This window comes from Cetorhinus maximus, chromosome 20, assembly GCF_964194155.1.
Source record: "Cetorhinus maximus chromosome 20, sCetMax3.hap1.1, whole genome shotgun sequence".
Taxonomy (NCBI): domain Eukaryota; kingdom Metazoa; phylum Chordata; class Chondrichthyes; order Lamniformes; family Cetorhinidae; genus Cetorhinus; species Cetorhinus maximus.
Window position 1 is genome coordinate 6,909,212 of NC_135898.1, and position 12,994 is coordinate 6,922,205.

A 12,994-nucleotide genomic window follows, 5' to 3' on the forward strand; every position below is an offset into this window, starting at 1 on the left:
TTGAAGGAGGCTTGGCGAGTTGCTGCATTGCATCTTGTTTCTGTGTGTTGGTGGTGGAGGGAGTGAATGTTTGTGGATGTGGTGCCAATCAAGCGGGCTGCTTTGTCCTGGGCAGTTTCAAGCTTCTTGAGTGTTGTGAGAGCCGCACTCATCCAGGCAAGTGCAGAGTATTCCATCACACTCCTGACTTGTAGATGGTGGACAGGCTTTGGGGATTCAGGAGGTGGGTTACTCTCTGAGAGTTACTCTTGTTGACTACATTTAGTATGCAGCATGACACAACTGTACTGCTCGAACCCCTGTCCTCCATTGTCCAGCTGGGTGGGACTGCTCTTTCCTGGTTCCATTCTTCTTTGTCTAATCGTAGCCAGACAATCACTTGCAACAGCTTCCCTTCTTGCTCCTGCACTGTTAACCTCTGGTGGTCCCCCAAACATCTATCCTTGGCCCACTCCTATTTCCCATCTCTATGTTGGCCCTTGGTGACATCATCCAAAAGCACTGTGTCAGTTTTCACATGTACACTGATGATACCCAGCTCTCGCCCACAACCACCTCTCTGCATTGCCTCTGATTTGCCTGGTGGTTTCTCCGACATCCAGTACTGCAGAGCAGAAATATCCCCCAGTTAAAGATTGAGAAGACCAAAGCCATTGCTCTGGATCCCTCGCTCTCAACTCCATCCCTCTACCCGGCAGCAGCCTGAGGCTGAACCAGGCTGTTTACAACCCTGGCATCCCTATTGGATCCTGAACGGGCCCTAAGCTCTGGAGTTCCCTCCCTAAACCTCACTGCCTCACTCCCTCTTTCATCTCTTGTCAGGCACTTGTTAAAACTTGTTAACAAATCCCTGTTGGACCGAGCCTTTGGTCACACATCCAAAGATTTCCTTATGAGACTCAGTGCCAAATTTTGCTTTGTAATTTCCCGTGAAATAACTCAACATGTTTTATTACGGTAAAGGCACTATAGAAATGCAAATTATTGTTGGAGTTGATGCCCTCCATTCTGGCAGCTGACTGGGTCCTTGCCCACATGGTCAGGATGGGGTCCAATTCTGTCCTTGTACAGTGTTTTCATTCGCATCCACACACATAGACACATACACCCATGTACAAATTAGGAGCAGGAGAAGGCCACTCAGCCCCTCGAGCCTGCTCCGCCATTCAATAAGGTCATGGTTGATCTGATTGTAACCTCAACCCCACATTCCTGCCCACCCCCGATAACCTTTCACCCCATCGCTTATCAAGAATCTATCTACCTCTGCCTTAAAGATATTTGAGGACTCTGCCTCAACCACTTTTTGAGGAAGAGAGTTCCAAAGTCTCATGACCCTCTGAGAGAAAAAGTTTTCCTCATCTCTGTTTTAAATGGGCGACCCCTTATTTTTAAACAGGGGCCCCTAGTTCTAGATTCCCCCACAAGAGGAAAAATCCTCTCCACATCCACCCTGTCAAGATCCCTCAGGATCTTGTATATTTCAAGTCACCTCTCACTCTTCTAAACTCCAGCAGATACAAGCCTGGCCTGTTCAGCCTTTCCTCATAAGACAACCCACCCATTCCAGGTATTAGTCTGGTAAACCTTCCCTGAACTGCTTCCAACGCATTTAATAAGGTGACCAATACTGTACGCAGTACTCCAGATGTGGTGTCACTAGTGCCCTATACAACTGAAACATAAACTCCCTACTCTCATATTCAACCCCCTCACAATAAATGATAACATTCTATGAGCTTTCTTAATTACTTACTGCACCTGCATACACAAAAAGCAGGACAAATCCAACCCGGCCAATTACTGCCCCATCAGTCTACTCTTGATCATCAGTAATGGAAGGGGTCATCAACAGTGCTATCAAGTGGCACTTGCTTAGCAATAACCTGCTCACTGATGCCCAGTTTGGGTTCTGCCAGGGCCACTCAGCTCCTGACCTCATTACAGCCTTGGTTCAAACATGGACAAAAGAGCTGAACTCCCGAGGTGAGGTAAGAGTGACTGCCCTTGACATCAAGGCCGCATTTGACCGAGTGTGGCATCAAGGAGCCCTAGCAAAACTGCAGTCAATGGGAATCAGAGGGAAAACTCTCCTCTGGTTGGAGTCATACCTAGCACAAAGGAAGATGGTTGTGGTTGTTGGAGGTCAATCATCTCAGCTCCAGGACACCACTGTAGGAGTTGCTAGGGTAGTGTCCTCGGCCCAACTATTTTCAGCTGCTTCATCAATGACCTTCCTTCCATCATAAGGTCAGAAGCAGGGATGTTTGCTGATGATTGCACAATGTTCAGCACCATTTGCGACTCCTCAGATACTGAAGCAGCCCATGTCCAAATGCAGCAAGACCTGGACAATATCCAGGCTTGGGCTGACAAATGGCAAGTAACATTCGCGTCACACAAATGCAAGGCAATGACCATCTCCAACAAGAGAGAATCTAACCATCACTCCTTGATGTTCAATGGCATTCCCATCACTGAATCCCCCACTATCAACATCCTGGGCATTACCATTGACCAGAAACTGAACTGGACTCGCCATTTAAATACTGTGGCTACAAGAGCAGGTCAGAGGCTAGGAATCATGCAACGGGTAACTCACCTCCTGACTCCCCAAAGTCTGCCCACCATCTACAAGGCACAAGTCAGGAATGTGATGGAATACTCCCCACTTGCCTAGATGAGTGCAGCTCCCACAACACTCAAGAAGCTCGACACTCCAGCACAAAGCAGCTCGCTTCATTGGCACTACATCCACAAACATTCGCTCCCCTAACCACCGACGCACAGTACCAGCAGTATGTACCATCTACAAGACACATTGCAGGAATTCACCAAGGCTCCTTCGACAGCACCTTCCAAACCCACGACCACTACCATCTAGAAGGACAAGGGCAGCAGATAGATAGGAACACCACCACCTGGAAGTTCCCCTCCAAGTCACTCACCATCCTGGCTTGGAAATATATCGCCATTCCTTCACTGTCGCTGGGTCAAAATCCTGGAACTCCTTCCCTAACAGCACTGTGGATGTACCTACACCACATGGACTACAGCGGCTCAAGAAGGCAGCTCACCACCACCTTCTCAAAGGCAACTAGGGATGGGCAACAAATGCTGGCCCAGCCAGCAAAGTCTGCATCCTGTGAATGAATAAAAAAAACGATCCTTTTGCGATTCATGCACTAGGATACCCAGATCCCTCTGCACCTCAGAGCTCTGCAATCTCTCAACGTTTAGATAATTTTTTATTCTTCCTGACCAAATGGACCTCACATTTTCCCACATTATACTCCATTTGCCAGGTCTTTGCCCATATATAGATATATGCAGACACAGGAACGTACTAAAAAACATCTAAACACACACATGAACACATTGACTACATTTCAAAAAGTATTTCAGTGGCTGCAAAGTGCTTTGGGACATCCTGAAGCTGTGAAAGGCGCTGTCAAAAATGCAATATTTATTTGAATCCTGGTGAAATGCTGCCACTGTCTGGTGAACAGTAGGAGCAGCAATTCTGTCAAAAAGAGTGCATATTCAGACCTGGCCTGTGTATATTTGTTTTTGGCTCTTGGTCATCCGAGCTGGATACACAAAAAACACACCTTGAATCTTGGAGGAACATTTGCTGCCACGATTTGTCATTTTAGCAGACACCATTCACAGGGACAAGAAAGATTTAAATCGTAAAACATGCTGCTCAAAAACTGGCACAGACTGCAAGGTCACATCCAGAGACAGGCAGCGGGATAACAGCCTGGCAGGTCTCAGCACGAGTACTGTTATACTAATCCAGTGAGGCAGCTTGTTGCTAGATTCTAATGCTAAAAACGCCCCTTTACCTGTACTTTGCTGAGCCTATCCTCAGCTCATCATCGCCATCCCCAATTCATTTTCTTTTCCGTATCCCCCCTCCCACCCAGTCCTGTTAACCCATGCGAAAGCCAAATACTGTGGAAGCTGGAAATTTGAAGGATAAACAGAAAATACATTGGACCTACTCAGCAAGTTAGGCCGAATCTGTGGAGAGAGAAAGAGAGTTAGCGTTTCAAGTCGTTGACCTTTCATCAGAACTTGTTTACCCATCGCTGAGCGACACTAACTGGCTTTCATTTGTGTTTCATCAGTGCCTTTGGCCTCTTGAAAATCCCTGATTTCTATCCCTTCACTATTGCCTCAGCTGCATAGTTCTGAAGCCCTGGAATTCACTCCCTAAGTCTCTCCACCTCCCTCTCCTCCTTTAAGACACTCCTTAAAACCTATCTCTGTGACCAAACTTTTTGTCATTTAAGACCATAAGACGAAGGAGCAAAAGTAAGCCATTCGGCCCATCGAGTCTGCTCCACCATTCAATGAGATCACGGCTGATCTGCTAATCCTCAACTCCACCTTCCTGCCTTTGCCCCATTTTCCTTTTGTGACTTGGCGTCGAATTTGATTAAATAATTTCACCTGTGAAGTACCTTTGAGTGTTTTGTTATGTTAAATCTTCAATATAAATATCAGTGACGACGACACTTCCAAAGTACTTCGTTAACGTTTCGAGTCCTTATGACTCGAACGAGACAGCATCTGTGTTACCCTCCTATCCCAAGTCGAATTTCACACCCAAGATGCTGTTTTAGATTTCAGGAAGTTTGCATTGCAACCTTACATGTCCAGGAAGACTAAATGACTGTGGAATTATTATTAAGTGAAAAGTTGTTGGGTGTGGAGGTTGGGGTGGGGGGGGAGGAGGTGACAAGCGGTGGGTGGGTTGAGTGGGGGAAAATTCCTTCTTCCTGAACCCCATGTCATGGCACCGGCCATGAGACACCGGATTGAAGGGGACATTGTCCAAGAGCAACCAGAATCCAAACAACTGTCAACCTTCAGTGGGATCGGACTGTGTACCTTTGAGGAACTTTTTTGTTTGGGGAGGGTATTTAAAGGAGAATTACAATTTCCAGGATGAATTTCTGCACAGAGTTGCTCTGCTGGGTGAGATGGGGCTGGGGAGATTGAAGAGTCTCAGCCACAAATACAGCGAAGGGGGCGGAGCCGGGTTCAGTGGGGGCGGAGCCGGGGACTGTGGGGGCGGGGCCGAGGGCGGGGCCGAGGGCAGGCGGGCGGAGCCGAGAACAGTGGGCGGGGGCGGGGCGGTGCCGGAGACTGTGGGGACGGGGCCGATGATGGGGACGGGGCCTGGGCAGGGGGCGGAGCCGGGGACATTGGGCGGGGGCGGGGACTGTGGGGGGCGGGGACTGTGGGGGCGGGGCCCTGGACAGTGGGGAACCTTTGTCCCGCCGACAGGGCGGGATCTTTAAGAGCGAGCGCGCGCAGGCGCGGGTCGGGACGGATCGCGCGTGCCCTGAGTTCTCGCGAGATCGGGAACGCGCAGCAAGATGGCGGCGGCGGGAGCGGGAGGAGAGAGTCCAGGAGCGGCCGGAGCCGGAGGAGGAAGGTGAGGGTGGTCAGAGTGACCCGCTCCCCAACTCCCCCCCCCCCCCCCCCCCACAACTCCCCCCCCCACAACTCCCCCCCCCACAACTCCCCCCCCCCCCCACAACTCCCCCCCCCCACAACTCCCCCACCCCCACAACTCCTCCCCCACCTCAACTCCCACCCCCAACTCCCCCACACTCCCCCCCCACAACTCCCCCCCCCACAACTCCCCCCCCACAACTCCCCCCCCCCACAACTCCCCCCCCCCCACAACTACCCCCCCCACAACTCCCCCCCCCCCACAACTCCCCCCCCCACAACTCCTCCCCCCCCCACAACTCCCACCCCCAACTCCCCCCACAACTCCCCCTCAACTCCCCCCTCTCCCCCCCTCCCCAACTCCCCCCTCAACTCCCCCCCCTCAACTCCCCCCCCCAACTCCCCCCCAACTCCCCCCCCTCAACTCCCCCCACAACTCCCCCTCAACTCCCCCCCTCTCCCCCCCTCCCCAACTCCCCCCCCTCAACTCCCCCCCCTCAACTCCCCCCCCCAACTCCCCCCCCAACTCCCCCCCCTCAACTCCCCCCCTCAACTCCCCTCCTCAACTCCTCCCCTCTCCCCCCCTCCCCAACTCCCCAAGTCCCCCCTCAACTCCCCCCCTCAACTCCCCCCCCTCAACTCCCCCCCTCAACTCCCCCCCCTCAACTCCCCCCCTCAACTCCCCCCCCTCAACTCCGCCCCCCTCAACTCCGCCCCCCCTCAACTCCCCCCCCCTCAACTTCCCCCCCCTCAACTCCACCCCCCCCTCAACTCCCCCACCCCCCCTCAACTCACACCCCCCCCCCCCCCCCCCCCCCCCCGTCTCTCTTCCCCCCCCCCATCTCAAAGCACTGGAGCAGAACCACCAGCAAGTCCCTTCAGACCCAGTGACAAGAATGGCAGTCCAACCGCAGAGTCCCTCTCCCAAATCAACTTGCCCAGCATTGAGGCGCAATCACTGAAAACCTGCTCTGCTGGGCAGGGCATGTCACGTGTCTGCCGGACACCAGAGTACTGGTCTACTCAGAATTCAATCATGGCAGGAGACTCCCAGAGGGCAGTGAAACGCTTTAGGGATGTCCTCATTGCTCAAGAGGCCTAACAAGGCCGCCGACTCACCGGAGACCCTGACCTGTGACTGACCAAAATGGAGAAGGTTTATTCGGGAAGGCATGGAACGCATTACGTCAGGACGATGCAGAGGCAAAATCGAGGTGCAGTGAGAGCCAACAAATCCTCCAAATGCCTCCTCTCCCTGATCCTTCAAGCACCACCCACCCTGCATGTGGAAGGGTCTGTCGATCACGCATTGGACTCATCAGTCATCTCAGAACCCATCAAACCAGAGTTGAAGCAAGTCACCCTCGATACTGAGGAACTGCCAAAGGAGGAGGCAGCACACAAGGAAGCCATTTCCTTTGGCCCACCAAATCTGTGCTGGCTCTGTACAAGAAATATCCCATTAAGAAGATAAGAGAGAGGAGGAGGCTGTTCAGCCTTCAAGCCTGTTCCACTGTTCAGTATGACCATGGATGATGTTTTGCTGCAACCCCGTCTTCCTACCCTGCTCCCAATTCCCCGTCTTCCTACCCTGCCCCCAATTCCCCGTCTTCCTACCCTGCCCCCAATTCCCCGTCTTCCTACCCTGCCCCCAATTCCCCGTCTTCCTACCCTGCCCCCAATTCCCCGTCTTCCTACCCTGCCCCCAATTCCCCGTCTTCCTACCCTGCCCCCAATTCCCCGTCTTCCTACCCTGCCCCCAATTCCCCGTCTTCCTACCCTGCCCCCAATTCCCCGTCTTCCTACCCTGCCCCCAATTCCCCGTCTTCCTACCCTGCCCCCAATTCCCCGTCTTCCTACCCTGCCCCCAATTCCCCGTCTTCCTACCCTGCCCCCAATTCCCCGTCTTCCTACCCTGCCCCCAATTCCCCGTCTTCCTACCCTGCCCCCAATTCCCCGTCTTCCTACCCTGCCCCCAATTCCCCGTCTTCCTACCCTGCCCCCAATTCCCCGTCTTCCTACCCTGCCCCCAATTCCCCGTCTTCCTACCCTGCCCCCAATTCCCCGTCTTCCTACCCTGCCCCCAATTCCCCGTCTTCCTACCCTGCCCCCAATTCCCCGATGCTTCTCTCAGTCCTGCAAATATTTTCCTTGTTCTAGTGTTTAGGACACAGAGAACTAGGATACAGTGACTGACGTCCATGGCCTCTGGAGGCTGACGATTTGAAAGGGTGTTGGACAAGGCGAACAGAAACAGGAAGCTCAGCTGGCCAAGCAGAGTTCCCAGAGAAAACAGACACCAGCAAACCGTGCACCTTTTCAGCACACTGCTTTCCTCTGCAGCAAATGTAGCAGGAGACTGCCATGTCAGAGTGGAGCTCCTGAACTACACCAGTCAAAGCTCGATGAAGAGTTGACCACCATGCGCAAGCCATTGTCTTGTGAGACGGAGGGCTGTTCGCCCATCAAGTATTTCTCCAGTTCCCTTTTGAAAGTTACTCCCCAGAATCAGCTTCCACCACCCTGTCAGGAAGTTTATTCTGGATCACAACAGGTCACAATGTGTGGTAAAAATTCTTTGGAGAAAAGTCACCTCAAGCCCTCTCTCAGTACTCTGCCAATTATCTTAAATCAGTGACATCTGACCCCCTGCCAATGGAAACAATTTCTTGTTTGTTTACTCGATGAAAAACCCTCAGAATTTTCAACATCTCGATGGAACCTGCCCTTAATCCCAGCTTCAGTTTCCCCTCATCCCCAGTACCCACCCTGGGAAATCTCTTACTTCCTCTCCTAAGCCCTGACATCCTTCCTAAAGTGTAGCACCCAGAATTGGTTGGAATACTCCAGCTGAGGCTGAAACGGTTTTTTCTGAGGAAAAAACGTGTTAGTTCGTAAACCAGCTGTGTGCAGAAGTTGTCCTGAGTATTTCGTTCTAACTGAGTCACGGTTATCCTCTTATCACTGCAGTGTTCAATAACTATCCGTTTGTTTTCTTTTCAGTGAGCCCACAATGGCTGACATAGTTGTGACAATGGAGACGGAGTCCTCTGTTGGGAAAGATATCGTAAGTCTGTGTGGTTTTTTTCTGATCAGGTGTGACCTGGGGAATCGCCCGTATCTGAGCCCTGCTTGGTTCTGAGTAAGCGGATGAGGTGTTTGTTGTGTCCTGGTTCAAGATGGGGAAACTCCCCAGTGTTCACTCTCCTGATCACATACTCATGAACCTTGTGGACAATTTGTGATTGTGCAGCACATTAGCACAGGTACCTCCCTGGCTGTTGAGATGCCTTCGAAGACATGTTTCAGCTAACACGCAAAGTCGCCCACTTGGTCAAAAAATTTCCATACTCCTGGTTTTAAAAGCGAGGTTAAACTCCTGGCAGTTTTAATTCATTCTCATGTCTGAACAAAGGTGGCAGGAGCCTCCCTGAGTTATCCCGAGAAGGTGGGGTTAAGCTGCCTTGAATAGCCGCAGTTGATGTGGTAAAGCCACTCTCTCAGTCCTGTTCAGGAGGGAGTTCCAAGATCTGGACCCAGCAACAGTGAAGGAACAGCGATATATTTCCAAGTCAGGATGGTGAGTGACTTGGAGGGTAACTTCCAGGTGGTGGTGTTCCCATGTATCTGCTGCCCTTGTCCTTCTAGATGGTAGAGGTCGTGGGTTTGGAAGGTGCTGTGTGAGAAGCCAGTTCCTGCAGTGCATCTTGTAGATGGTACACACTGCTGCTACTGTGTGCCGGTGGTAAAGGGAGTGAATGTTTGCGGATGTGGTGCCAATCGATCGGGCTGCTTTGATAGTGCCAAGCTTCTTGAGTGTTGAGGGAGCTGGACTGATGCAGGCAAGTGGGGAGTATTCCATCACACTCCTGACTTGTGCCTTGCAGATGGTGGACAGGCTTTGGGGAGTCAGGAGGCAAGTTACTCATCACAGGATTCCCAGCCTCTGACCTGCTCTTGTAGCCGCAGAATTTATATGGCCAGTCCAGTTCAATTTCTGGTCAATGGTAACCCACCAGGATGTTAATGGTGGGGAATTCAGCGGTGGTAATGGCATTGAACAAAGAGGGGCCATGTCAGCAAACTCCTGCTGATTGACTCTTAGGATTCTCTCCCCACCCCCCCGGCCTTGAGATTTTCTCCATTAGCAGCATGGGTGAGAGAGGTTGCTCAATGTGGAGTCTGCTTCGACTGCTTTGGTGGTTAGTTCGTAGTTCGTTTGGATGGGAGAGAGAGAGAGTGTGCCAAGTTGTTGCAGCCCTGTTGTTGCTTAAGTGGCTCACGCGGGCTGCATGATGAAGTGTTGCCAGTTGTTTATGTGTCCCACACTAGAATTGCCCCTTGTTTTTGCAGGAGGCATCTGGCGACAGCACCGAAACAACTGATGCTCAGCAGGCGGGGGCGATGGAGGAAGAATCTGTCCGGCATCTTGGCGGAGTGGAGCTCCAGTGTGGAATCTGTGTCAAATGGTTCTCAGCAGACACGTTTGGGCTGGACACAACGTACGTAATTTGCATCTTGTGCTGTAGTTGCGTCACCAGGGTGGGTTCACATCTGAGGATACAGTCTGAGGGTGTATAGCAGCCGTGTAGATTTAAGCTGACACATTATATTCTTGTATTCGCATGTCAAATATGTTGAAACTTCAGGGCCAATTTTAACCTGACCCTCAATCAGCCTGGCACTTTGTAACAGGAGGAATTAGGTTCAAATATTCTCTTTGTGTCTAACTTAAAGCAGTAGTATTGGAAAGCAGGGCAGTCATTTTCAACTCGTATTGAACCTTGACTAGACCACACTTGGGAAACTGCAAAAATTCTGATCTCCATATTGTTTTAAAAAAAAAGAATGTAGACTGACTGGAGAAGGTGCAAGAAAGATTCACAAGAATGGTAGCAGAAGTGAGAGGTCCGACTTAACAGGGAACACTGAACAACCTTCTCCTGTGTCTCCTCTCCAGAAAAGAGAAGATCGAGGAGTGACTTGATAGAGGTCTTTGAAATATGGAAAGGATTTGCTAAGGTAGACATGGCGAAAACATATTCACTTCTCGGGAGACAAAAACTAAGGGTCATAAATACAAGATAGTCACTCATGAATCCAATAGGGAATTCAGGGGATAAGTTTACCCAGGGTGTGGTGAGAATGTGGAACTTGTTCTCGCAAGGAGTGGTTAAGGTGAATACTCTCAATATTTTTAAGAGGGAAGCTGGGTAAACACGAGGGAGAAAGGAACACAAGGACATGTTGAGAGATGAGATGCAATTGGGTGGGAGGAGGTACATGGGGAGCACAAATGTCCGTGTGCAGTAGTTGGTCCGAATGGCACGTTTTGTTTGTAGACTTTAATTGGATTGTCGGGGAGTGTGGGGTAGGGAGTGAAGGCACTGACAACCTTTGGTGCCCCAAAGATGGTCACTGTTGATGTCTGACTGCTGATGGCATGTTTCGGCAAACTGCTTGATAACTGGACAGTACCAATTCGTGTTCTCACCTCTCGTCTGCTTCTGGTTTGCAAACAGCACACGAACCCCAGCTGGTGATTGAATTTCCTCCTCCACATCCCCCCCTCCACAGCCTCTTGTCAGGGGCATAAGAGGGTAATTTAAGATTATCTGTGGGACTTTTGTTCAAATTAATTTGGAGGATGTGAGTGTGACTGGCAAGGCCAGCATTTGTTACACATCCCTAATTGCCCTGGAGAAGGTGGCAGTGAGCTGATATCTCCAATACAGTGAGAGGCTTGCTGCGCCATTTCAGAGGGCAGTTTGGAGTGAAGCACATCGCTGTGGATCTGGAGTCACACATTGGCCAGAGCGGGTAAGGATGGCAGATTACCTCCTCTGAAAGACATTAGTGAACCAGATGGATTTGTCTTGACGACTGGGTAGTTTCATGGTCACCATTACTTTTTAATCCAGATTTTGATTTTATGAACTGAATTCAAATTTCCCAGTTCTTGTGGTGGGATGTGCACGTATTCGCGCAGTAACAAAACCACTGCACTCTCCAGTAATTTCTACTCGTGCTCACTGAAGCCACAATGCAAGTTCATTTGCAAATATTTAACAGGGGTTGTATCTCGTTCTGATTGCTGGCTTTCTTCTTTGCAGCTCATGCCTTCCGTTCATGACCAACTACATATTTCATTGCAACATGTGTCACCATAGTGGGAATACCTACTTCCTCCGAAAACAAGCAAGTAAGATTGCTGGTCACGCAAAGCATCCTGTGTTTGATAGTCAATGAAATTAATTCCCTTGGTGGAAATGTTGTGATTAGAGATGATAAGTTTGCGCTGTAAAGACTAATGCTGTTGATTGACTTTGTTTTCTGAAAATATATCCGGGATTCACAGTTCTGGAGCTCACTTGGGCAGTTGTACATGTACATATTGCGTTGATGTAGTAGAGCTCCTGGTGTGAAACCTAACTTTGTCTTCCTTCTGCATGGTGAATCTATAAATGAATATAAAACCTTGAGCAGACCATTCGGGTCTGTTGCATCGTTCAGTTTAGATCAGAACACCCAGCCACCTTCATTATGTAACCCTTCATAACCTGGCCTAAAAGGGCATCTTTTTCCACTTGGCTTTGGAAGCTTTCAATTGATCCCTCGCATTTTTGGGGTGGGGGGGAAAGAGTTCCAGATTTCCACTTCCCTTTGTGTGAAGAGGTGCTTCCTGACATCTTCCCCTTATGGCCCAGCTCGAATTTTAAGTTTCTGCCCTGCTGTTTCAGACACAGAGTAAATAGTGTTGTCTTTTTCGACCATATCAAATGCTTTTAATCTTCTTAAACACCTAAAACTGGAGTCACTGGGAATCGGAGGGGTAGGGGAAATCTCTCCACTGGTTGGAGTCATACCTAGCACAAAGGAAGATGGTTGTGGTTGTTGGAGGTCAATCACCTCAATTCCAGGACATCGCTGCAGGAATTCCTCAGGGTAGTGTCCTTGGCCCAACCATCTTCAGCTGCTTCATCAATGACCTTCCTTCCATCATAAGGTCAGAAGTGGGGATGTTTGCTGATGATTGCACCATGTTCAGCACCACATGTGACTCTTCAAATACTGAAGCAGTCCATGTCCAAATGCAGCAATATCCAGGCTTCGGCTGACAAGTGGCAAGTAACATTCATGCCACATGCACCAGGGAGTGACCATCTCCAACAAGAGGGAATCTAACCATTGCCCTTGACATTCAGTGGCATCGCCATCACAGAATCCCCCACTATCAACATCCTGGGGGTTACCATTGACCAGAAACTGAACTGGACTGGCCATATAAATACTGTGGCTACAAGAGCAGGTCAGAGGCTAGGAATCCTGCGGTGAGTAACTCACCTCCTGACTCTCCAAAGCCTGTCCACTATCTACAAGGCACAAGTCAGGAGTGTGATGAGATACTCTTCACTTGCCTGGATGAGTTCAGCTCCAGCAAGACTCAAGAAGCTTGACACCATGCAGGACAAAGCAACCTACTTGATTGACACCCCATCTGCAAACATTCACTCCCTCCACCACC

General features: G+C 50.4%; 1 protein-coding gene across 4 annotated transcripts in view; it reads left to right on the top strand.

Annotated features, from left to right (window-relative positions):
• The first annotated feature begins 5,336 nt into the window (after positions 1–5,336).
• Positions 5,337–12,994, top strand: part of ash2l (ash2 like, histone lysine methyltransferase complex subunit) — a 40,103-nt gene continuing 32,445 nt past the window's right edge. For 3 of the 4 annotated variants that reach the window (XM_078565412.1, XM_078565413.1, XM_078565415.1), the window contains exons 1-4: positions 5,337–5,449; positions 8,473–8,536; positions 9,823–9,971; positions 11,583–11,671. In XM_078565412.1, coding sequence (XP_078421538.1) covers positions 5,391–5,449; positions 8,473–8,536; positions 9,823–9,971; positions 11,583–11,671 — 361 coding nt within the window. In that variant the 5' untranslated portion in view covers positions 5,337–5,390. Of the gene's footprint in view, positions 5,450–8,472; positions 8,537–9,822; positions 9,972–10,429; positions 10,492–11,582; positions 11,672–12,994 lie in introns of those variants that run through there. The other variant, XM_078565416.1, reaches the window with a different exon arrangement.